The sequence below is a fragment of the Podarcis tiliguerta genome (assembly GCF_965153285.1).
Source record: "Podarcis tiliguerta genome assembly, chromosome: W".
NCBI lineage: Eukaryota > Metazoa > Chordata > Lepidosauria > Squamata > Lacertidae > Podarcis > Podarcis tiliguerta.
The window spans coordinates 18,035,905-18,062,549 of NC_139552.1; the positions used below are offsets into that span (position 1 = coordinate 18,035,905).

General features: G+C 46.0%; 2 protein-coding genes across 2 annotated transcripts in view; both read left to right on the forward strand.

Annotated features, from left to right (window-relative positions):
- The window catches only part of LOC310668798 (inositol polyphosphate 5-phosphatase OCRL-like), a gene marked incomplete at its 3' end in the record, with an annotated part of 733,402 nt that overhangs the window by 541,060 nt on the left and 165,697 nt on the right, over positions 1–26,645 (forward strand).
- Positions 13,106–24,719, forward strand: LOC310668856 (E3 ubiquitin-protein ligase RNF4-like; the record flags this gene model as incomplete). Its single annotated transcript, XM_083422210.1, has 3 exons — positions 13,106–13,176; positions 16,280–16,310; positions 23,999–24,719. Exon 3 carries the CDS (start codon positions 24,090–24,092, stop codon positions 24,717–24,719), a length of 630 nt encoding a protein of 209 aa, XP_083278336.1. The 5' UTR covers positions 13,106–13,176; positions 16,280–16,310; positions 23,999–24,089.

The window sequence follows — 26,645 nt, forward strand, 5'->3', positions numbered from 1 at the left end:
TTCACCTGCCATGCCAGAGACTTAATACCAGCAATTGGCTGGAGTGGAGTTTCCAAGCAGAGCTGTCCTTAGTTGGGGCAAACCTGTGGAATGCAATACAGCAACCACAGAAAGCAGCTGGGAGCACAGAAGCTGAGAGAGCTGCAAGTGAAGCTGAGCAGCGTGTGCTTGCTTTTTTAGCTGAAAATGTGGATGCCCATCTGGTGCCTATTGTCCTGGATGCACAGAAGCCAGAGGCTGCTTGGCTAGCACTCCGAGAGGCTTGTGAAGCAGGGGTGGACAGCAAGGGCCGAAAAGTGGCTGCATCAGAACAGGGGAGGCAAGATGGCGCCAGCCCCATTCTTGGGAGCCGATGCCCAGCTGGAAGGTGCTGTGCAATTCTGCTGATGATTTTACGACCTGCAGAGGCTCACGCAGAGGGAGCGTGCCGGACGCCATAAATCTATCGAAAGAGATTTATTGGAAAGAGGTCAATTCAACAGGTTTCTTGCGTTCAAAAAGCTTTCTTTATGCAGCAACTATTTACAGGATGAGTGGAGATGTGAGAGAGAAAATAGAAGCTATATTGTCTAGATATGACTGCGAAATGGCTCAGCTTTTAGGCGTGGGATTAAATAAGACCTAGAGGCTTGCAACCAAGTGCCAGGTAGACTGCCACATAAACAGTGCCCTCGTGTGTTTATTTTAATTTTACCTTTATTCATTTTTACCCTGTAAAATCGATACGCTGCTTGATTGTCAAAAGTGGTTTAAGCTAACACATGCATTCACTAGAACTTCAAGAGAATGACATGTATTTGATGCTCCCCCCCCCCCCCCAATATGAGGAAGACTCCAAGGGGACAGAGTCTAAAAAGGTTTCCCTCCTTCTCTCCAGCCTCATGAAGCCCAAATTACCACTGAAGCTCCACAGCCTGATTGTGCATGCAGCCTTTGCGGCGGTCATTAAGGTCAAAACTGAGCCCGACAAGCAGGTTAGTTGTTAGCCTTGAAATTTGACTTCTCTCATTGCTGTTTCTTCTTCACACGCTTTAAGCATTGCTCCCATTGCTCAACATCTGATCTCTCTTTCCCCTGCTTGGCGCATCCTCTCCCTCATTGCCATTGCCTGCAGGAGTTAGAGGAACGTTATACTCTGATGCTGGGAGGCCTCCTCTGGGAGGCCCCAAGCACTAAGACCCTGAACTTGCTGATGAATGTAAGTATCTTGATGGCCTCAGTGGCTGTTTGACCTAGAAAGCTTTCATGGAGAAGCCGCCACCTAGCAGTGCACCTCTTGGGCCCTTCCCCTCTTGTAAGGCAAGCTGGCCACATGGACGAGCCAGCAAAGGCCCACTTGCCCAGACAGCCAAAGGAGGGCCTTGGATGCAGAGCTACAATTTGGGGCTGGAGGACATTGCCATTTTAGAACAGAAACGGATCTCTCTCTGAGAGTGTAAAGGGCTTCACAGTGGTCTGCCTCTTTCCCCCAGACCAGCCTCCTGATCCTGAGGTCCCCTTTCCTCCCACAGGAACTGAGAGGTTACACAACAAGTGTGATTGCAGCGGAGAGGCAACTGGCAGCCAGTGGCATTAGCTGGCTGATGTCCTGTGCAAGAAGGCTCAGTTGCCTGAAGGTAAGTCTCTCACCTTTGGCACCTTCACAGCCCCAAGAGGCTCCCAGAGTGGCTTGTGAAAAGATTCCCACAGGAGGAATCACAGTCTGGTATCAGGCGCACAACACAATGTGTGTCCTTGGGATGCAGGACCAGGCTGGAGACATTTCCTGCCCTCTTCCTTGATCTTACACTTCCACCTCTGCCTAGTAGGCTGCAGGACCTATTGAGGTCGCCTGGGGCAAGGGATTGAGGCCAGGCAATAGAACTCACTCAACCCATGATGGAAGCAAGTCTTCCCTGGCTTGGGTCTGCTCCCATGTTTCCTTGCACCCATTCTTTGGGGAGGGTTGAGGATCAGATCAGTCATCTCATCCAGTACGGCCTTTTCTTTTCTCTACAGCATGCTCTCGTCCCTCTGGAGCTGGCTCACTTCTGCCCCAAAGAAGGTAACACCCACAGCCTGGGGACATGGGACGCACTTTCCAGACTAAGGAGAGCCCACTCAGTAGCTGCAGCATCCTTGCTTGATGCAGACCTCCTGGGTCATGTGGCTGTGAAATCCTGTCACAGCACAAAGATGGCCAAACTGCAGGCTTGGAAGGAGTCGTTGCCACCAAAGACAGGATCCATAAAGCCTCCTTGTAAATAGGGTGGAATGGGGACCAGGTCAATTTGGTGAATCAGTAAATGTGGCAGAAATTCATCTCTCTTCTCCTTCATTCTCTTCCAGATGACGTAAGACTTGATGTCAATTTCAATTATGGGGATAAGACACAAGTTTCAAAGCTCAGCGATGATGGAGTGGCAATTTTTGCTTGCTGTTTCATTGTGTCTTGTTGCTAATTGTGATCATTGCTGTTGTTTTAGAATTCTTTCCTATGCAATATTACTTTTTTATTGCTTTTAAATTGTTGCTTTTTAAATTATCCTTGTAAAGGAAAGTGTTCTGCTAATGTTGATTGTATTCTGAATTGCTTCAAGAAGCCTCATAGCAATGAATACTATTAAGAGTAATAATTACTTTACCTGCCTTAATTATAATAAAGCATTGACATGCATATTTTAAATTAGCGGATAAGGTCTTAAACTACACATTTTAATAGTTTCACATCTGAATTCTTTACTGTGTTCTAGCTTATAGATTTTGATTTTAACCTACATATATATGACAGCCAGTGTGGTGTAGTGGTTAAGAGCGGCAGTCTCGTAATCTGGGGAACTGGGTTCGCGTCTCCGCTCCTCCACATGCAGCTGCTGGGTGACTTCTCTGAAGTCTCTCAGCCCCACTCACCTCACAGAGTGTTTGTTGGGGGGGGGGGGGAGGAAAAGGAGAATGTTAGCCGCTTTGAGACTCCTTAGGGATGCAAGAAGGGCCTTTACACTCGCCAGAAGCTCGGCTCTTCCCTCGCCGGTCCTGGATGGAGCCTTCAGAAGGGTCCCGTATGCTCAGAGACTTTGCACCTGTCCATTGGGAGAGATAGGAAGCCCAGAACACTTGTTCTTTAGATGTCCCTTTTATAAAGAGGCACGTAGTAAGATCATGGATCCCCTACTGGTGAGGCTCGCCGACCTCCCGCAAAAGCAAAAATTTGACCTTTTGTTGTTGGGCAAAGATCAGAAGATGACCTGGATGGTCGCCAGATTCTGTCTACAGATCTGTAGGCGCCCAACCCAAAATAGTCCAGCATGAAAAGCCCCAAACACGGTTCCATAGGTGATTCTGAGACAGTTTATTGTTGCACATGGTTTTCTAAATTTAGTGTTGTATATTGTTTTAATTGTCTGTTTTAACCATATTTGTACAGCAGTTTTTAACGTTGTGAGTGTCCTCTATTTAAGAGGCTTCTACTCTGCAGCCTCTTATAGTTGTTTTATCTGCGAGTTTTTTAGTTTTTATGTTCTTACAGCTGTTTTAACTGCGTGTCTTTGTTGGTTTTTAGCTCTTATTGGTTTTAATTATTAGTTTTTTATTTATCCATTATCTGTGTTTAATCTTGTATTTTATTCGGATGTTTTATGCCTGTTTCCTTGTCCTCATTTGCCCTAACAATTATCGGTCAAAAATCCCAACTGCTATTTTATCGATATGCTTTTCTTAATCCTGGTCTGTGACCGTAATAAAGTTCATTCATGTTAGCCGCTTTGAGACTCCTTAGGGTAGTGATAAAGCGGGATATCAAATCCAAACTCTTCTTCTTCTTCTTCTACATGTTCTCTATCTCTGTAGAAGTCCATATTCTGGTTTGTGACTGTAATAAATTGATTCGTTCATTCAATAAAGCTTCGGTGGTTTTGAAATTCAGTAAATTGTCTCTGCCTCCATTTTTTGGTATTGAGGGAAACGCTCTATAAAATAATCAGAAAACATCAGGGTTGTAGTGAACATCAGTCCTTTCCACAGCAGACCTATTTAAATTGATGGGCACAAATTACGTGCCTGTGTTGATTTTGACGCATCTCTTCTGAGTAAAACTCAGTTGACTACTCCTCACAGGATATCATGGAATTGTAGAGTTGGAAGGGACCACAAGAGTCATCTAGTCCACCCCCTGCAATGCAGGAATATTTTGCCCAACGTGGGGCTCGAACCCACGACCCTGAGATGAAGAGTCTCACACTCTACTGACGGAGCTATGGGCAGATATCTTGTTTGATAAATGTGTCCCTTGGAGACATTTTGGTTTTATCCTCTCTGCAGGAGTTGCTATGCCTGATCATTCCATCTAGTTCTGTCGAAAGAGAGGTGGGGGTTGTTTTCTGATTTCTTAATTGTGTATATTGGGGGGGGGGGAGGGGAGGCATAGGTGGAAAGGAGATACTCAGATGGACCAGAGTGAAATGGGGGCTTCGGGATGGCTTGGGGAATTCTCAAAGTGTCACATCCAAACCAAAACTCTGGGTTGTTGGATGCCCCTGCCTTCTGTCATCATTTGAGTTTTCCTCTGCTTCCCTTTCAAGCTGCTGTCTGGAAGGAGGCCAAAGCCCACTTAAACATAAGAATGATCATAAGAAAGCATTCATTCAACAGCCAGAGTTGAATGAAGACGATGTGCTAGGAGGAGAATGAGCTAATTAAACCATTCTGCAACACACACACACACACACACACACACACACACAAACACCCCAGCATAGCTTCAACTTTTAGCACAAAAAGTTTTCAGCCAGATGTCATGCAACCCTTTGGCAGGGGCAACTTATCATTTTATTAATTTTCCATAACAATTAAAAAGGTGGCCAATCTTGCAAAGGAGTGTTGCCATTTAAATTGCTGGTGTGACGTAGGAACCCGAACAAAGAGAAGGAACCAACTACCCAGAGTCTGCTTCCGATTGCCCTTGCTCTCCACCTCCCTCTATCCTAATCAGCCGCAAACAAGAGTTCAGATTTGAAAGCCTTGTTATCACCTCATTCCCTTCAATTAGCCAGCTGCTCTGGCAGATGACATCAGTTCCTTCCCGCTCCCAATATTCCTGCTCCTAACCTGGTTAGCCATAGCCCGGAAGCTGAATCTCAGGGGAACGCCTTTGGGCTGGGAAGGGCTCATCTTTTCTGGGCCTCTTCTCCCCCTCAGGCAGGGGTGCTTGGCTCCTGGCCTGTGAAATGCGCTCAAAATGTAAAGATGCCTTCTTTCCAGTGAGCCAAGGAAGAAGGGGGGAATTTGTTATACCTCCAAACCTTCCCACATCAGAGATGCAGGAGTTGCATCACCTCCAACTTCCTCAGGGATGAAGCAGCTATGAAAAACGAAACATCCCACCTGGGCACGGTTTCTGAGAGAGCAACAGCAGAAGACCCAGACTCTGGCAAGATGAGCATTTGCCCAGTGGATTCTGGCCGCTCCATGAGGGCAGACAGGGGATGACTGCGGTGGCCACCAGCCCCTTCCCACTCCATCTCAGATACAGAACACATTGACTCTGCCACTCCTTGGCTCTGGCGCCACCTACTGTTGGCCTCCTTGCCTTCCACCCTCCCGGTCCCAATGAGCACCATCTACCCCTGGTCCAGAGGCGCAGAGCAGTAGTTAGGTGATCTTGCGCCCCGGCAGAACCGCCCAGATTGCGGCCCCTAGCCACGGACAAGTTAGCTCTTCTTTCTGCCTCTCCTCCAACCCCCCCCCCCTTCAGTTCACCCTGGGAGTACAAGTATCGAAAAGTAAAATGTTAGAGGTTTCCCCTCCCCACCCCATAGCAATATAATTGGATTTAGCTAGCTGTTCAGTCTACTTTCGGTTTCACTCCTGGCTCCTTGTTAAATTAATACTGCATCAGAAAGTTCCCAAGCAGATATCCAAAGTTATTTGGCATTTCTCCAGTTGTTAATGAGATGTCTCTTCTAGTCCAGGGGAGTCTTTTGATCTTCTTCCAGGAAACCAAGAGTGCATTTTTAAAAAAATAATATTTTTATGAAGGTTTTTACATTAAAAAGAAAGAAATAACAAAAAATACAAAAGTACAAAAATGCAAAAATACAAAACGACAAAAAAACAACACAGAAAAGAAAAAAAGAGAAACAGATAAAAACAATTCCATTTCATAATATTCCTTGCATTTACTTATTTCCCAGACTTCCCCACACCTCCCTTCACTGTATTCCAATTCATATATTTGATCAGCAAATCCCTTCCCTCTATCTTACCTAATTTTTATCTTCATCTTAATATCTTAATATATCTTAATCTCTTTATTATCTTAACAAATTAAAGCCTTTTAATTTTACACCTTTTAACCTTTGAATTTTCTATACTCCTTCACCACTTTATTACTAATAACCTTTTACATTCAGTCCGATGTCATTCTAACATTCATTAATCTTATAATATTTCTGTAGATAGTCTTTAAATTTCTTCCAATCTTCTTCCACCGTCTCTTCTCCCTGGTCTCTGATTCTGTTGGTCATTTCAGCCAGTCCAGGACCCGGGAGATGACCCTATCTTTCTTGGAATGGTGTGCAACTTCTTGTGCCTGAATGGGGCGGTCGGGAAGCAGCTCCAGGCTCATAACCTCTTGTGCAGGTGCTGGGTCGGGGCCTGTTTCCGGTAGTGGTAGCCTGCTGAGGGCGTCCGCATGGCCCATCGCCTTCCCCGGGCGGTGAATCAGTGCATACTGGTAGCTGGCAAGGAAAATTGAGCACCCGAGGACGCGAGGAGACAGCACTTGGGGGGTCTGCTTTTCAGGGGCAAACAAGCCAAGCAATGGCTTGTGGTCAGTCACCACGGTGAAGGGCCGCCCGTACAAGAAATCATGGAATTTTTTTACTCCCTTCACGATTGCCAGCCCCTCCTTGTCTATTTGTGAGTAGTTCCGCTCGGTTGCGTTGAGTGTCTGGGAAAAGTATGCTACCGGTACCTCTCTTCCAGTTGGTGTGCCAGGACAGCACCAATGCCATATGGCGAGGCGTCGCATGCTAGCACCACCGGCAGCCTCTCGTCGAAGTGTGCCAAGACCGAGTTTGAGACAAGCAAGTCCTTGACTGCCTGGAATGCAGCCTCCTGGCACTGGCCCCACACCCAAGGGGCCCGCTTGTCCAGGAGTCTGTGTAGGGGCTCCGCTACCGCTGCCTTGTGGGGAAGGAATGGTAAAAGTTCAATAGTCCCAAGAAGGCCTGAAGTTCAGTCTTGCTCTTGGGCGCTGGGGCATCACAAATGGCCCATACCTTGTCCCCAGTCGGGTGGACCCCTTCTGCGTCCACCATGAATCCCAGAAAGTCCACCTGAGGCACTCCTAGTAGACATTTTCCCCGCTTCACCTTGAGACCCGCCGCCTGGAAACGGTGCAGAACGGTGCGGAGGCGGTCCTCAAACTCCTCTGGTGTGGGCCCGGCAATCAACACATCATCAAAGAAGGGGGTGACGCCAGGAATCCCTTTAAGGAGCGAGTCCATTAGATTCTGGAATATGCCAGGTGCCACACTGACACCGAATTGCAGCCGCTTTACCCTGAACGCTCCTCTGTGTGTCACAATCGTCTGTGCCTCTGCTGTGGCCTCATCTACTGGCAGCTGTTGATATGCTTGGGCCAAGTCCAGCTTGCCAAAAATTTTCAACCCAGCCAGGGTGGCAAGGACATGGCTGACCACTGGCACTGGGTATGCATGGGCCGTGAGGGCCTTGCTTATGGTACATTTGTAGTCTGCACAGATGCGGACCGAACCATTAGGCTTGACGGGTGTGGCGATTGGGGTTTCCCAGGGGGCATTAGGCTCCAGCACTCCTTGCTCCATGAGCCGGTCCAATTCCTCGTCTATACGGGGTTTCAGGGCGAACGGGACCTGGCGGGCCTTGAGCCTGACCGGTCGTACTGCGGGGTCAAGCTGTAGAGCAATGGGGGGGGGGCCCGTATACTGTCCCAATTTCCCATCGAAAAACCCTGGAAATTCCTTGCATATGACGTCCACGTCCACTTGTAAGGTAGTGTGGTTCACCCCGGTGATGGCTAGGCCCAGTGGTCCAAACCATGCCAATCCCAATAAGCTAATGTAGGGGCCCTTGACCACAAGCAAGTCCAGTTGCCACGTCTGCCCTCGGTATTGCACCCTGAAGGTCCCCACCCCCATTGTGGGGACCTTACGTTTCTGGAAGTCCCGGAGGGTGAATGGGACCGGCCTGAGTTTGGGACCCCCAGTAGGACACAGTTTCCTTAAGGTCCTTGCCGAGATTATGGATAGAGTTGAACCCGTGTCAAGCTCCATGCGGCATGGGGCCCCCTCTATTTGTACCTCTACATAAATTTTCTCTACGTTGGGGTAGGGCAACTGGTATACCTGGAAGTCCGTGAGCTCCATTGAGTTGCCTTGGTGCGTTGGGCCCTGGGATCTGGGGCTCTTGGATTGGTCATCTGATGCCTGGCGTCGGGTGGGCCGAGCTCGACACACCCGGGCGATGTGTCCCGATGTTCTGCACTGCCTGCACTCTGCGTTGCGGAAACGGCAGGTCCTCCTCTCGTGACTTTCCCCGCAGCTTGCGCAGTTCCCCCCTTCTCGTCGAGGCAGCTGTGGTCTGTGGGCTGCTTGAGTGCACTGCTGTACACGGTGCACCTCCTCCCTGTTGGATCCTGAGTCGTTGGTGAGGTCTTCGTGGTGGACCCTCGGTTGGGACGGCTGGCTCGGCCGTGCCTCTTGCGTCGACCTCTCGGCAGCTTCCGTTGCCAGGGCCTCCTCCAGAGCGACCTGGAACGTTAGGTCCTTCTTAGCGTACAGGCGTCATTGCAGCTTCTCATCCTTCAGGCCACCGACGAGGCGGTCACGAAGCATGTTCTCCAGCTCTGAGAAGTTGCAGAACCAGGCGGCTTGGCGGAGAGAGGTCACAAACCCAGTTATGGTTTCCCCAGGGGCTTGCCGCTTTGCGTAGAAGGCATTTCGACGAGCCACCACTGAGGGCTGCGGTGAAAAGTGCCCCTTCAGCTATTCCATTATTGTTTTGTATGGAACAGTAGCGACGTCTTCAGGTGCAAGGAGAGCCCGGGCGATTTCAAACGTCTCCTCTCTGCAGATGCTGAAGAATATCGCCCTCTTCTTGGCGTCTTCTTCATTGGTGACCCCTTTGGCTTCTAGGAGGAAGGTGAAATGGGAGGCGTACTGTCAGAGCTGGCTCCGGGTCCCAGCTCACCAAGGACCAACGCTAGCCGGTAGTACAGTATCAAAGTCTTTATTGAAGAATAGTCTCCATTTACAAGTCTCAGCGTCCCAGCTCTACGTCTGAGCTTTAGACCGGCGAAGCTCTATCTGGATCTCCGCCCCCTGTGCACCAGCTTAAAACTCTAATCTTACTCCACCTCCTCCTTCTCTCTCTCTTCCTCTGGGTCTTACTACCCCCCGGGGTCTCTTCCCTCCTGGACTCTTCTGACGCAGAGCTGGACCCCTCTGACTCCTCCCCCTCTCTTCGGCGTGCTTTAGGACCTGGTTCCCTACCCGGGCTGCCCACCTTGCCGCCCTCCTGTACATTTGAACTTGGCGCGCGCGCGCGTTTAACTTTCCTGATGACCGTTTCCTCGCTCCCTGACGAGGGTGTGGCCACTCCTGCCTCCCGCTCTCCCTCTGCCTGCGCGCTCCCTGATCCCGATGCCTTGGACTCCTCCCCCCTACTGCACTCTGGGGGGGAAGCTGGTCCGGATTTCCAGCTGTTACTCTCTGAGTCCCCTCTGGCCCCTTCTTCCCGAGGTGTCCCCCTTGCCCTGACCATGGGGGCCCCTTTCTGTGAATCCTCCGAGTCACTGGAGAGACTCAGAGACCTCGGACTACTGTCGTCGCTGACATTTCCTTCCGACTCCTCCCCCTCGCTCTCCGTTTCCTGCCTCTCCTGTGACTCTTCTCCTGAACCCCTGACACGTACGCTTCCCAGTCTCCAGATGCTGGGTTGAACGGCAAGAAGCTGCTGTCGGTTGCCATTCTGAGTTCCTTGTGTCCCGGAGCTGAAGCCTGGATACACGGTGCGAGGCAGCGGTGCGGCAGGTGGCGGTGCTGCGGTGCTGTGTGTGGCAGTCAGCTCAGCGGGATCCCATCCTCCTCCCCAGTGAAATATACTCAGAATTGCAAAGTGATTTCATGCTCTTTATTCAGCTCAGAGTGGTGAGGAGGAATGAATGAAAGTCCCCTCAAATTATCTGCTTTATATACATTATTTACACAATGGGCTGCACATGATTGGCTAATTCTGGAATTCTACTGTAAGCCAATCAGGTTGTGGATTCACTTATATCTGGAGCATGATTAGGTGGTTCCTGCCAACCAATCATACTGCTGCATTTTTCTAGGACCAGTCAGACTGCTGCATTCTGAATCCTATTGTTCTAGGACCAATCAGACTGCTGCAATTTGGATCCTATTGTTCTAGGACCAATCAGACTGCTGCAGTTTGGATCCTATTCAACTCAGTACATAACAGAACCAGAAGCGCTTGAGGCTGCGTGCATCGAGGTCTGCACGCACCCCTGCGCAATTATGCGCCATGCCAATGATGCCCTGATTCCTTGCGTCACTCCTGCTCTCGCGCACATCCTTCCTCTTCTTTTGAGCCCTTTAAGAGCGGCTGGGGTCAGCACCCCCTCCCTTTCCTCTAGTCCTCCCAAATCACTACACCTTCATGTTGCCTTTTGGCCTCCGTTGTTGAAGGAGCTCTTTTTAAGAGATCCGGGGTGGCATAGTGATTAGTTTGTCAGACTAGGACCTGGGTTCAAATCCTCCCACTCGGCCTCGAAGCTCCCTGCGTGTGGCATTAGAGGCCAGTCCATGGAAGCCAACTCCTAGGGGCCGAGGTCCCTTTCGCCACCCCCTAATAAAATATTTGGGGGGGACAGTCTATTATGCGGGAAGGGGCTTACCTGCCCTCCCACAATATTTCATACAAGTTGCCCCCCCGGGCCAGTCACTGCTTGTCACTCTAGCCTACCTCACAGGGTTGTCGTTGGGATTAGATTACGCCACTCTGGACACCACGTGGATGTCACATTGAGCTCCTCCGAGGAAAAGAGGGGATATAAATGCACTGAATGAATGAATAAATAGCACCCAACCAGGGTGTCGTGTTGAAATGTGTGTCCCTCCTTCTCTTTCGCTCCCTTTTTCGTGCGCCCATTTGCTCCACGCAGAATAATAGAAGAACAGAAGAACGTGGGGCAGTTGCCTTTTGCCAAGTCAGAGACTCCTGGTCTATAGAGCTCGGAATTGTCTCCACTGGCTGGCAGCATCTCCTCATAGTCTTCTCCCAGCCCTGCTTGCTGGAGATGTCCCTGGGGACTAAGCCTGGGACCTTCTGAACTATAGCCCTTCTCCGCCCCTCGCGGCGACCCCTGGTGGATAAAGCCACGCGAAGGCCAGTCGCAAGGCATCACAGGGTATGGGCACTCTGCATGCACTCAAAGGCACTGCAGTGTTATTGCTAGAGAGTGCTGCGATGGGATTCAATCGGGAAGGGAGAACCCTGTACCTCGGCCACGTTAAGCTCCCTGGAGAACGAGGTGGGATACAAATGCAAACAAAGAAATATTTTGGACTACAACTCCCATCAACCACCATCAGCTGGGGCTGAGGGGAATTGTAGCTCAGAAACCTCCGGGGTGAGGCCCAAGGTTTCATCACACCTGCTCCATCAAGGCACAGAACAGAAGAATCTGGCGGACACTGGTGTCCATCTAACCCACCGGTATTGTCTGCTGTGCTGGCACCAGTTCTCCGGCCAAGGGTCCTTTTAAGGGGGGGGGGGGTGCCAGGGATTGAACCTGGAGCCTTTGGCATGCAAAGTGGGGGCACTTCACCACCGAGCAGATCTCCCCCCCCCCCATGGTGCCTGCTGTCAGAGGGGGCTCCGGCCAGCCAGGTTCTGCACAATGGGCATGCCCAAGGGACTCCAGTGAGGCCCGCATCCCAGTCCACTGCTTGGCTGGACACTCAGTACTGCTCAGCATAGGAGGCTATTTCCTTGCAATGGTAGAAGAAGCTGAGCACCCGATTTAAACAAAAAATAAATAAACAATGTAGTATGTAATATGCATAGCATGTATCCAGGAAAAATAGAGCTTGCAAATTTTCTAATACACATGGGTCATCACTTCTTATTGCTGAGAATAAATTGAGGATCTTGTGTGACATTGTAATGATTATGATTCTGATTATATTTAGACCCCGCCCACCCAGCTGGGATTTTCCAACCACAATTGTATATTGCCACAGAAAGAAATATTAAAAATTAAGAAGTTTAGTTGTTTGCCCACAAATCTTTCCCTATAGACCAATATTTGGATTCTTCTTGAACATTCTCCACAGTTTCAGGAAGTTCCAGGCAGCTGTAAAAGTTATAAACAGTTCCATGAAGTTTTAAAAAGTGCTCATAGTTATGAGTAGTAACGTTACATATACGATGTTTCCAACTTTTCATTTTGGGGCGACCTTTTTCCATAACTGAGAATACTTAATCCCTTTTCCAGTGTTTCTAAGCAAAAGTGCGTCCCTTTATGATACAGGAAACTCTTTTGGGGGAAGAAAAGTCAAGTCCACAAGTTACACCCCTAGTACCCACACAAACACACAGACACGCCTTCTTGGCACTGCCTGCTTTCATCCACATGCCTTGGGATATGTGTGAGGGTGCTTCTGAGCATGTATAAAGTACCCCCCCCCCATACACGAAAACCCTATCTCCACCGGCTTATCACACAGCTCACCCATGAGCATGCCTGAGTCTGGATGTGCAACTGGAGAGGGTGAGAAAAACAGTCACCCTGAACCAAATTTGAAAATTGCAATGGATAGAGAGGGGGGGAAGGATTAGATTCTCGATTATACTTTCTGTTGCTTCATGTAGGTTACCAATGGAACCCCTGAAAAAGATATGGCACACAAACGATTCCCAAGGATGGGAATGAAATTTGGGAATCGCAGCCCTTAAAATCTGCTTCCAGATTTCTTTGGGGAAACTCCTCGAAACTATTGCACAGATGGGAGAGCAGGAGCTGGTCGCTCGCGCATGCGCCTGGCAGGGACCTGGCCTCGTCGTGAGCAGCAGAGCTTCCCGCCGTGGGGCTCACGGCGGACTCCCGAGAAGGGCACGGAGGCTGCAGCGCCTGCTGTCGCTTACTCCAAAGTAAGTGTGTACGCAATTACCTGGGACTAGTTGGTCCGATCTGGCTCAATGCACTTACTTCTGAGTAGACATTTAGGGGAGGGGGTGAAATGTTGCGTCTGCCTGTTGCGCCAACAAGGAGAGGGAGCTTTCTTGCAGGAAAATCGCCAGGAAAGTGTTGTTCTTGTTACACCTGTTGCTTGAGAGAACTGCCAGCGCGGCAAGGAGGCAAGGTGCGCGCCCAAAGGGCGGCAGACCCGTGTATGGCTGCGCGTGTGTGAATGTGAAGTTGCGTGCCGTGGGCGAGAGACGAGACCTGCAGCCAGGGAGAAAGTGTGGTTCCCACAGGCTTTCTCATGGGAAGCGGGCAAGGCAGGGAAGAGGCGCTTGCCCTCCGAGGCTGCAGCAGGACATGATACAAGAGCGAACGCGCAAGCGGCGTGAGCCACCCGTGCACGCCAGGCACAGATGGCAGCAGCGGCTCCCTCCGAAAGCGAGGGGCGGGGATTCCTTTTCTGAGGGTATAGGCAGCAAGGAGCCAAAGACAGCTCCCGAGCGTGCAAAGGGAAGGCAGGGTGGTGTGGTGGATAGAGAGCTGAACGTGGGGGCCGACCTGATCTTACTCAGAGCCTGCAGTTCTATGATTCTTGGAGAGCAGGAGAAGAACTTTTCCCTACCCACTTTCTCAATGCCATCCATCATTTTTTAAAAAAATCTTATATATATCGTACAACAGATCTTCTCATCTTAATACAATATTTTAGACTTCTGTCAACACCTCTGATGATTTCCCATTCTTTATCACTTATTCTGCATTTCTTAATTTCTAGATTACATTTAATTACCCTTAACTAATAATGCTTTTCATAGTCTTTCTTGCAGTATTTCAAACTATCCACCTTACCAAACTTCTTGCAGTCCTACTAGCGTAATCTGTTCATCACAATTACTTTTCAAATAGTTCATATATTTACTCCAGTCTTCTATGAATCTCTGATCCCGCAGGTTTCGAATCCTTCCTGTTAATTTATCTAATTCTGCATAGTCCATCAACTTCACCCTCCATTCTTTTTTCGTTGGTAGTTCTTCTTGCTTCCATTTTTGTGCCAATAATATTCTTGCTGCAGTCATTGCATATAAAAACAACTTACAATCCTGTCTATTAATATCATCTCCTACAATGCCAAGTAAAAATGCTTCTGGTTTCTTAATCAATGTATATTTCAACATCTTTTTCATCTCATTATATATCATTTCCCAGAAGCTTTCACTTTTTTACATTCCCACCACATGTGATAAAAAGGGCCTTCCTTTTCTTTACATTTCCAACATTTATTACTTATTTTATACATTTTAGCTAATTTTACTGGGGTGATATAACACCTATACATCATTTTCATCACATTTTCTTTCAAAGCATTGCATGCAATAAATTTTAATCCTTCCTTCCACAGTTTCCCCCAATCTTTTAACTGTATATTATACCCAAAATCTTTGGCCCAGTGTATCATAACCGACTTTACCTCTTCATCTTTCATTCAAGCCGCAATTTATACATTTTAGACAAATTTTTTTATTTATTATTCAATACATCAATTTCAAATTTTGATTTGTTATCATCAAATCCTTTCCCCCTCAAATCCTGTTTAAACATTTCATTGACTTGGCAATAGTGCAGCCAATCACTTACATATTCTTTAACCTAAAAGAATAACCACTTTAACCCAAGTGGTTAGCACGCTGTCCACCAGCCCAAAGAGTGCTGGATTGTCTGTGTGCTGCTTGTTTGCTTATGGTAGTCTGTTGTAACATACACAGAGCTACTCTCTCAACCGGAAAGGAGAGTAGAACACTTCAAAATGAATAAATTAATCAGCCACAGGTTTGCTTGATCTATAAGTGATACGTTGTGGTCTTAATATTGATCCCTTAATTGGTCTAGGGGTTTTCAATTCAGCTATGCAGTTGTTCCTCGCAATATTGACTTGATAAAATGCTTATGGCCCTGAGAGGTAGTGCCTGGCCCATGGTCACTCAGTGAGCTGCATGGCCTGCTGTGGATTTGGACCCTGGGTCCAGCACCCTTACCACCACCGCACAGTGACTGTCGGAGGAATTGGCAAAAGCCCTCCCAGTGCAGGCCTTCAATACATGAGGGAAAACTGTCGTGCAGCGGTCAGTTAATCAGCGCAGGGTCTTCTTCATACACAGAATAAACGTTTACTGAAGAAAATAAACTTGTTCAGAAACAGCATAGTCAAAGAGCATACACCGAGTGCTCCTAGCAGCCTTCTTAGTCTTCCCAGAGGCACAGCTCTTAGTTACTGATTAACTGGAGTCCTGGAGCCGCTCCATCTGCAACAACACAACATACAGGCTGAGACACACACACTCTACACACAGACTGAGGCCCACAGAGATGGCTGGTTACATTTATAGGGAACCCAAGATGAGTCCCGAGTCCCAGTGACCCAGCATTTGACTGCTAACACTTAGGCTTGACAGATTTGTGTAGCCCTTGTAGGCCGCGCTGCCTAGGCCTGGCCTGCTTCTGCTCTCAAGAACCTTTGTCTCCTGACAAAACCTCAGCCCTGTCCTTAAGCGCTTAGCCATCTTCTGGGTTCTTGGGACAGGAGCATGCAGCTAAAGTGTCCCATCCTTGCTGCTCCTCACCAGTTCAGAGTCAGGCAAGTCTTTGGCCAATTTGTGGCGATGCATCGACTTTGATGTGATCGAGAGAAGTGAAGCTACTGTGGAACCATTGCTCTGCCAAGTCCTCAAGGGGCGGTACAGAGTTCTCCTCCCTCCCACTTAGTCCCACAGCCACGCTGAGAGGCAGGGACTGGGCATTCAGTGAGCTTCACGCCTAGTGTGGATTTGGACCCTGGTCTGCCCAGTCTTAGTTCAACACTCTTGCCACTACCTGTCCGAGGAACTGGCAAAAAGCCACAGGAAAAGATTTTGCAAGGATACAACAGTCTCTCAATCTGTGCACTTTTGCCCATGCTAGACCCCAGCAATGCTTATGCAGCTGCAGTAAAAGAGCCAGGATGCTTCCTTGGATGTTTGAGCATGGGCCATACTGGAGATCTAACTCCTTTTTGTGTCTCTCCTCCTGCTGTAGGTCCGAGGGCGGTTTCCAAAGAAGCTACTGGGTAAGTTTGTTTTACTTAAAGTCTTTGGAAAAGAGTTGGAAAAGAGGTGGACAATATTGACGCTGCTTCTGTGCAGTCGCTTTGACTGTGAGCCTGATCGAGATGCACAACAGTGCACTGCCGCCTTGGGCAAACGAGAAGCTATGGAGGGATCATGCAACTTTTTGTTCTTTTCAAAGTTTGTACTTCAAGACTTTTTTTTTTTTAAATCCCCTTTGCAAATTTGAGAAGTTTCCCCATGTTGTGCCTCAGCATTTGACGCTGCTTCTGTGCAGCCTCACCAGTGCACTGTGCTCACTAGAAAGACTCCCTTAAAAATCCATTCTTTGCCAAACTCATTTTGCCACCAATGCTCTTTTTTATATATATATAAAATGTTTTATTGAGTTTTACATAGAAGATGAAACAATAAAAAGGGAAAAAGCAAAAGCAAACAACAACGAAAAAACAGAAGCAAATGCACAATCACACAAACATACAACAACCAAAAAATGTCAAAAAACAAAAATAAAAACAATTTTATCTTCATCATATTCCTTGCATTTACTTTTTTCTCCGACTTCCCCGAACCTCCCTTCCCTGTATTCCAAATCATATATTTAAACAGCAAATCCCTCCCCTCTGTCTTAATTAATTTTGTCTTAATTTTAATAACTTAATATAACTTAATAATCTTACATCCTAAAATGTTCTGTCTTTTAATTTTGGACTTTTTACTAATAACCTTTTATATTCAATCTGATGTCATTCTAACATTCATTAATTTTATAATATTTCTGTAAATAATCTTTAAACTTCTTCCAATCTTCTTTCACCGTCTCTTCTCCCTGGTCTCTGGTTCTGCCGGTCATTTCAGCCAGTTCCATATAGTCCAATACCTTCATCTGCCATTCTTCCAGAGTGAGTGAGTGTCTTCCAATACTGTGCAATGAGTATTCTTGCTGCTGTTGTGGCATACATAAAAAAAGTCCTGTCCTTCTTTTGCACCTGTTGGCCGACCATGCCCAGGAGAAAGACTTCTGGTTTCTTCGGAAAGGTGTATTTAAACACTTTTTTCATTTCATTATAGATCATCTCCCAGAAGGTCTTAATCCTTGGGCACGTCCACCAGAGGTGAAAGAATGTACCTTCAGTTTCTTTACATTTCCAACATTTGTTATCGGGCAGGTGATAGATTTTTGCTAACCTGACTGGGGTCATGTACCATCTATATATCATTTTCATAATATTCTCTCTTAGGGCATTACATGCCGTGAATTTCATACCAGTGGTCCATAACCGTTCCCAGTCAGCCAGCATTATATTGTGACCAACGTCTTGTGCCCATTTAATCATTGCAGATTTCACTGTCTCATCCTGTGTATTCCATTTCAACAGCAAGTTATACATTCTTGACAAAATCTTAGTTTTGGGTTCAAGCAGTTCTGTTTCTAATTTTGATTTTTCCACCTGGAAACCAATTTTCCTTTCCATTTTATATGCCTCCATTATCTGATAATAATGAAGCCAATCACGGACTTTACTTTTTAGTTTCTCAAAACTCTGCAGTTTTAATTTATCTCCCTCTTGCTCCAAAATCTCCCAATATTTCGGCCAGTTGGCCTCCATATTGAGTCTTTTTAGAGCTTTTGCTTCCATTGGTGACAACCACCTTGGGGTTTTATTTTCGAGCAAGTCTTTGTACCTTGTCCAAACGTTAAACAATGCTTTCCTAACAATGTGATTTTTAAACATTCTATGCACTTTAACCTTGTCATACCATAGGTATGCATGCCAACCAAAAGCATTGTTAAATCCTTCTAAGTCCAGTATATCTGTATTTTCAAGAAGTAGCCATTCTTTCAGCCAGCAGAAAGCTGCTGCTTCATAATAAAGTTTTAAGTCTGGCAGGGCAAAGCCTCCTCTTTCCTTTACATCCGTTAGTATTTTAAATTTTATTCTTGGCTTTTTGCCCTGCCAGACAAATCTGGATATATCTTTCTGCCACTTCTTGAAACAGTCAATTTTATCAATAATCTGCAGTGTCTGGAATAAAAACAACATTCTTGGCAGTACATTCATCTTTATCGCAGCAATACGGCCTAGTAATGAGAGTTTCAAATTTGACCATGTTTCTAAATCTTTCTTTATCTCCGTCCAACATTTGTCATAGTTATCTTTATATAAGTTCCCGTTTTTACCTGTCAAAATGATTCCCAAGTACTTTACTTTTTTAACCACTGTCAGCCCTGTCTCGTTCTGAAACCTCTCTTTCTCAGTTTCTGTTAGGTTCTTTTCCAAAACCTTTGTTTTAGATTTGTTCAATTTAAAGCTTGCCAATTGACCAAACTCCTGAATCAATTATAAAGCTCTTTTCGCACTAGATTCTGGCTCCTGTAGTGTCAAAACTAGGTCATCTGCAAATGCTCTTAGTTTATATTGTTTAGCTCCGACCTGTATCCCTTTAACCAATTGGTCCTTTCTAATCATGTTCAGCAACACCTCCAGGACTGATATAAAAAGCAATGGGGAAATAGGGCAACCTTGTCGTGTTCCTTTTTCTATTCTGAACTCCTCTGTTACAACGTTGTTAACAATTAATCTAGCTTTTTGTTCAGAATAGATTGCACCTATACCGTTTTCAAATTCTTGGCCTACCCCCATTCCTTGGAGATTCTTCTTCATAAAACTCCAAGAAATATTGTCAAAGGCTTTCTCCGCGTCCACAAGTATCAATACTGCTTTTGTGTTAATATTTTCCTGTAAAAGTTCCAAAATGTCTATCACATTTCTCACATTATCAGATAAATGTCTACCCGGGAGAAAGCCTGCTTGGTCCTTATGAATCTCCTCTATTAGGACTTTCTTTAATCTTCTAGCCAAAATGTCTGCAAAAATTTTATAATCCACATTAAGCAATGATATAGGGCGGTAGTTCTTAAGCTGAGTCTTTTCAGATTATGTTTTTGGTATAAGTGTAACAAAAGCCCCTGTAATATGTCATTACAGACTTCTTTCAAGGGTTGAATCAACCAGTCCTTCAATGTTTTGTAATATCTAGAAGTCAGTCCATCAGGTCCCGTAGATTTGCCCAATTGCATATTCTGAATGGCACTTTCCACCTCATGTTCTGTTATTTTACAACTCAGTTTAGATTTGTTCTCCTGAGATATTTTCTGCAGCCCATTTACTTTCACAAATTCCTCTATATCCGACTCCTTCTGTGGTTGTTGAGAATATAGCTGTTTAAAGTATCTTTGAAAAGCACTCCTAATTTCAGCTGGATTCTGTATAAATCTTCCTTCCACTTCCAAATTTGTAATTGTATTTAATTTCTGTCTCTTCCTCATTTGCCATGCCAATAGTTTCCCACATTTATTTGCTGACTCAAAGGTTTTCTGTCTCATTTGTCTGATCTTCCATTCAATCTCTTGATTTATCATTTGCATATATTGAACCATCTTTGGTGACTACCTGCCGTTGTGCCTTGTCCATATTTGTAGAAACTACTCCATTCATATCACCCATCAAAATCACATTGTAATCCAAATAGTCTGTCAATGTCTCATGCAACTTTTTAAAGAATTCAGATTTTCCTTCATTCGGTGCATACACACCTACAATCAAAAATTTCTCTCCATGATGCTGAATTTCAATTGCCAAATATCTTCCTTGTTCATCTTTAAAGATAAGTTTTGGTGTTAGGCTCTCCTTAGCATATATAACAACTCCTCTTTTCTTGACTTTGTCCGCTGAGATAAACTCTTGGCCCAGTCTTTTATTAATTAAGATTTTTCTATGGAGCCTAATCACATGAGTTTCCTGTAGACAAATCAAAATCCAATTGTTCTTTTTTTAATATGTGAAAGATCGATTTCCTCTTCCTAGCCGAGTTAAAACCGTTACAATTCCAACTTAATAGTTGCAGAGACATGATGTGTTTATTATGTTATATTCCTCCAGATGCTCCCAAAATGTCCTCTTTGTTCATCGGTCCCAGTGGTGTCTTCTTGTCCAAGTTCAGAATTGCTTTCGCGGTATCTCTCCTTTTCCTCTCTAATGGATCCAACGAGTCTTGTTCTTTTAAAAGTTCTTTCTGCAGGTCCTCCTCGTAGTCTTTTAGAAATTTGTCTTTGTCCTCCACTGATCTTATTTTTATCTTTCTTCCCTTGATACTGAAAGAAAGACCTTCAGGGAATTCCCACCTAAAGATGATGTTGTTCTTTCTCAGCTGGGTAACTAGATCTCTGTAGTTGGACCTGAGGTCCAAAAGATGTTTCGGGATATCCTTGAACAATTCCACTCTTGATTTACTTATTTCCAAAGGTTTTTGAAAATGCAGTCCCAAAATTTTATCCCTCTCCTCTTTGGATCTGAACGAAATCAGACAGTCTCTTATCTTTATTCTCCTACTTGTTTTACCCAGTCGAAAAGCACTCACTATTTTAAACTCTTCTTTTTCCAGATCCAAATCCCAAAAGTTCACAAATTCCTGTGTAAGAAAATCACTTAATCCTTCTTTCTCAATTTCCGGCACTGCTCTGATTCTCAGGTTCGTTTGTTTGTCTTTCAATTCAATCATAGAAAATCTTGCTCTATAATCATCAAGTTGCCTGTTAATTGGTGGTATCCTTTCCTCTGTAGCAGCCGCAGCCTCTCTTGCTTCCTCTGCTATTTTCCTTGTCTTGGCCGATTCCTCCAATAGTTGCTGAATTGAATCTGTATTTTGCTTAATGCTTACAGTATTTTGATCTATTTTAGATGATGCTTCTGCCACTCTTTTGTTTGTTTCTGCAACCTCTTCTGTCAATTTATTTATTGATTCTTGAAGTCTTGCAAATCCTGCATTTATAAGTTCTTCAGTTGAAGACATCACTTTTTATTTAGGTTGTGCAGAAGCACCTCCTGTTGGGTCAGGTATAGATGCTCTCCTTCCCGTGTGAAAAGATTTGCCAGACCTTGTGGTTTTCTCTTGAAGCTGGTCTATTTTCCCTTTCCCATCTGCCATACCACACCAGATTGTCTCAAGGACACTTCCCAGATGCAACTAGCTAACAGCTTTGAAAGGAAAACAGTGGAAAATTCCTCAGTTACTTTGTAACAGTCCCAGTGCCCACCAGGGGGACACAATGTTCACAAAGAGGAGGGAAATAAAATGTCTTCCGTCTTCTCCCTCACAAAACTTAGTATCAAATTTGTCCCATCAAAAGTATCCAAATAGTCCCATCATAAACAAAGTAATCAATTTGCAGAGATAAAGTTCCCAAAGTCTCTTTCTGCAATCTCTTTCCGAGGCTTTGCTTTCAGCTTGACAGCTCAGGACCAGGCGTCCGAGCGGTGTTTTCCAACAACAAAAATCCTTTTTCCACGCAGGCGATATAGGTTCCAATCCTCCCCCCCCCCTTTCCCTGCTACCCGAGGGGGGGAGAATCTTTCCCAAGATGTCAGATTTTAGTCTTTTAAAAACACTTTTATAGGTTTTAGCACACAAAGTATTTGCTTTCAACTGTTTACAGAGCGGAAGGCTGACTTCCTGTTTAGACCTTACCGCTTCAGTTCCAATTAAATTATGTCTTTTACTTTAAGTCCCGATTCTTTTCCGAAATTATATGCTTGTTTCCTTTATAATTTTGTATTTCCCCTACTCACGGGTACTTCTTTTGTAATCCAAATTGTCCCAAGAAGAAGCTGAGCGCTCTCCGGTTACAGTTGTGCGACGTCGCTCCGAGGAAGTAGCGATCGACTCTCAGCACCGTGCCAACCCCCGCCACGCTCCGGAGCCCATACCGAGCTCCTAAGACGTTTTGGGGGGGTGCTAGTGGTGCCCGCCGAGTCCCACGGTCGTAGGCTTCCTCCGCCTACGATTTCACGGGTTCACCGTGTCGCCGTAGCGGTAGAACCCCAGCTTTCTCAGAGCTCTCCCCTCCGCTGTTCAGAGGGAAGCCGCCATAACTGATGGCGCTCAACCCGGAAGTCCAATGCGCTCCCTGATAACAACAACAACAAGAACAATTTATTATTTATACCCCACCCATCTAGCTGCACTACCCCAGCCACTCTGGGCGGCTTCCAACAAAATATGAAAATACAGTAATCCATCAAACATTAAAAGCTTCCCTAAACAGGGCTGCCTTCAGATGTCTTCTAAAAGTCTGGTAGTTGTTGCTCTCTTGGACATCTGGTGGGAAGGTGTTCCACAGGGCAGGTGCCACCACCGAGAAGGCCCTCTGCCTGGTTCCCTGTAACTTGGCTTCTCGCAGCGAGGGAACCTCCAGAAGGCCCTTGGAGATGGACCCAGGTGTCCAGGCAGAACAATGGGGGTGGAGACGCTCCTTCAGGTATACTGGACCGAGACTGTTTAGGGCTTTAAAGGTCAGCATCAACACTTTGAATTGTGCTCGGAAACGTACTGGGAGCCAATGTAGGTCTTTCAAGACTGGTGTTATGTGGTCTCGGCAGCCACTCCCAGTCACCAGTCTAGCTGCCGCGTTCTGGATTAATTGCAGTTTCCGAGTCACCTTCAAAGGTAGCCCCATGTAGAGCACATGGCAGGAGTCCAAGCGGGAGATAACTAGAGCATGCACCACTCTGGCGAGACAGTCTGCAGGCAGGGAGGGTCTCATCCTGCGTACCAGATGGAGCTGGTAAACAGCTGCCCTGGACACAGAATTGACCTGCGCCTCTGTGGACAGCTGAAGGAGAAAAATAATCATTTCCTTAATAACATTTTAAATAGCGTATTTAACTAAAACAATAAAATTATAGCATATGTATCCATGTTTGTTAACTGATGTGGTTAAACGTGGGATTTTTTTGTTAAAAAACCCCAAAAAAAACTTAGACTGAGTTTTAGCACACATGAAAGACTTAAAACAAATACTTCTTTCCCGATGAATAGCCTTTGGACTATAATGTAACTTAAATAGAAAACTATCTTTAGAAAGATCTTTCCTCCAAAAGCATTTTATTTTAAAAATCCAATTTAAATAAAAAACAGATTTTTTAATTATTCTTTTTTAAATCATTGATTTTTATCCACCCTGTTGGGTGTACACATTGAATGTGTCATACCTGGAAAATACCTCTTGCAAGAGCAGCCATAGGAGGTGCGCTCTAGTAGAGGCAACGCCAATGAATTTTATTTAAGATTTCCCATCGTCCTCAGCTTGGCTATGTGCCCTGGTTCTTCTTGAAGAGGAGACATTCATCATGAGTTCTTCCCTTCTCCTTATCAGACTCTTGTATAAAGAGGACTGTCAAGGTAGGGAAAGATGCTCCACCTCGTAATAATCCTAATTGTTTTAGCTAATCTCTTGGCTGAAAGATAGAAAACTAATAGTTGTGTGCCAGCTTCTTAGCCTAATCCTGTTTCTTCCCACGTGAATGCAGTTCTATAGAGTAACACGAAAGACACCCTAACTCAGGCTTCCTCAACCTCGGCCTGTCCGATGTTTTGAGACTACAATTCCCATCCTCACTGACCACTGGTCCTGCTGGCTAGGGATTATGGGAGTTGTAGGCCAAAAACATCTGGAGGGCCGAGGTTGAGGAAGCCTGCCCTAACTCCTCAAGAAGTTGAACTTGCTCCAGCTTCGGAGTACCTGCTATAAAAGAGACAACTCTAAGAAAGTCACGGTGCTCCAAAGCGTCACCAGCTGCATCAAGTTGCTTTAGAGAGAGCATTCATGATCATCCTTATCACATTACAGAATTGCTTGGCGACTAAGCAGGGAGCAGCACACGGAGATAAGGGGGGAAGCAAGTACTCTGCAGCCTGTGCCTCTCCCATCCCTGTGCATCATGAGTTCAACAAGTACAGAATGTAATGCAACCCAGCACAGCAACAGCAAGAGGGGCAGTCGCAACACCTCCGCAAGACCTCCTCATACTCTGGACAAGATGATGGTGGGAACTGCTTCTGAACCCTGTATCCCCTCCTCCTCCGCCTCCGCCTCCCTGCCACACAGCCTTAATGATAGAAGTATGGATGTGGAAGTAGTTGACCTCACTTGCGAAACTTCAGAACCTATAGTTGTTGATCTTACGCAAGACGATTCTCTTGTGCTTGTTGGAGAGAGTGGGCAGCAGCCCGATAGAGAGTTCAGACCTCAACCATTGTCTGACAGCCTCATATTTAGTGGTGGTGGTGGTGGTGATAGCAGACACACACAGAGTGGTGCTCTTGCCACTAGAAAGCTCCCCAGAGAAGTGGGAAGGAGGGAATTTGCAAGATCCTCAGGCACTTTGAGTTGTGGAATTTGCATAGACAGCTTTGCAGAGATTGTGCAAAGCGGACGGCATATAGTGTCAACAACATGTGGCCACATCTTCTGTAGTCAGTGCCTCAGCAATTTTCTTAGGTATGCTAACTTTTGCCCAATTTGTAGGAGGCATCTCACTCCAGAGGAGTATCATCCAATTTATATGTGAAGACATGGGTGTTCCTGAACACAGTCTAATGTGGCCTTCATAAACATGAGTGAACTCCAAAGAACACGCCAAGTACAGTATATATGACTTCAGTATGACAGCAATTTCACTTTTTCCCAGTTGGCCTCCTTATAGTCCAGTTGTACTGTTTCAGCTTCGTTTTGCTTTAAGGTTTTTGCCGCTCACATTTTTTGAGGTCTGTAGATGTTTGAAGAACAGCTTGAAGGATATGTCTGCTGCTGCTACATTGCTTTGTGCCGATATCTCATTTCTGTTCTAGTTCTGTTGCTGCTTTGAGAAAAGACTGATGTCGAGTGAACTCATCTATTCAAGACTAGGCTAGTCATAGTCATCTATGATAATACAACCTGCAGCTTCTTTTTGCAATTTGCCTTGTAAAAAACCAAAACCAACCACTCACTGGTGGAAGTCTGTTCCACATCTACTTGCTTTCTAGTGGCAAACCCCTCTTTCTGTTGATGTAGCCCTAATAAAGACCAAGGTTTATACAACACTGTGGCTCATTTCTAACGCTGCATGCATAAATGGTTTATTACAAAGAACTCTGGGTGGTCCGAGTCTTCTCTTGAAGAGAATACAGCCATCATGTTAGATCTGAGCAGCTTTCCCTGTCCAGGCATATGCTTAAGGAGCAATTCATAGTGGAGTCCGTACCGAGGTTGCCACGTGGGGCAGAATCCAATGGAGATGAGCTAAGCCATTTATGTGAAACACTCCTCAAATGGTTGGCAGAGGATAAAGTAATTCTCTGCTTTTCAGAAACGCTTTGCTGTGGGGAAGCTGCACCCATAGGGCCATGTTTCAAGCAGCAAGCATGTAAGACTTGAACCCCGCATGATGAAGTCAGCTTGAGTTGCGGTGACTCCCTTTCTCAGCCCTGTCACGTAGTCATAGTGGAACTATGAATGGCTTGACCTGTTGAACTTTGGGATGCTGCTGTACTAATAGGTCTAATTGCTTTAAAACGTTTTATGTTGATAACTCTTAAATGAAAGACTTTCTCTTAAATGTATAAAAAATGCCTTCCAGTAGCACCTTAAGGTAAAGGTAAAGGTACCCCTGCCCGTACGAGCCAGTCTTGACAGACTCTAGGGTTGTGCGTTCATCTCACTCTAGGGGCCGGGAGCCAGCGCTGTCCGCAGACACTTCCGGGTCACGTGGCCAGTGTGACGTAGCTGCTCCAGCAAACCGGCACCAGAGCAGCACACGGAAATGCCGTTTACCTTCCCGCCGGAGTGGTACCTATTTATCTACTTGCACTTAAGGGTGCTTTCGAACTGCTAGGTGGGCAGGAGCTGGGACCGAACGATGGGAGCTCACCCCGCCGCGGGGATTCGAACCGCTGACCATGCGATCGGCAAGTCCTAGGTGCTGAGGTTTTACCCACAGCGCCACCCGCGTCCCTATCCAGTAGCACCTTAGAGACCAACTAAGTTTGTTCTTGGTACGAGCTCTCGTGTGCATGCACACTTCTTCAGATACATGAGCACACAAAAGCTCATACCAATCACAAACTTAGTTGGTCTCTAAGGTGCTACTGGAAGGCATTTTTTTTATTTTGTTTCGACTACAGCAGACCAACACGGCTACCTACCTGTATCTTAAATGTATGCCAACCAATCTTCCATTGGTAGACAACATGGGCTATCCAGCTAATCAGCAGCATCTCACCAGGCCTTAATCGGCTGCGGTGAGTCTCATAATATTTCCCCCCATGTTTCTTGTTTATTCGATTTTAAGGCGTCTCGTAACATAGTGAAACCTCACCCGTGACAGCTTGGAGGGCCAGTGTTACGCTTCCAGTTCAGCACTGGATTGAACACCTTTTTCAAAAGGGAGGCTTCCTTAGTCTCCCCGCAGCCTGCTGCAGGGGCCTAGCTGCACACACCCCATATTAGACTTGCA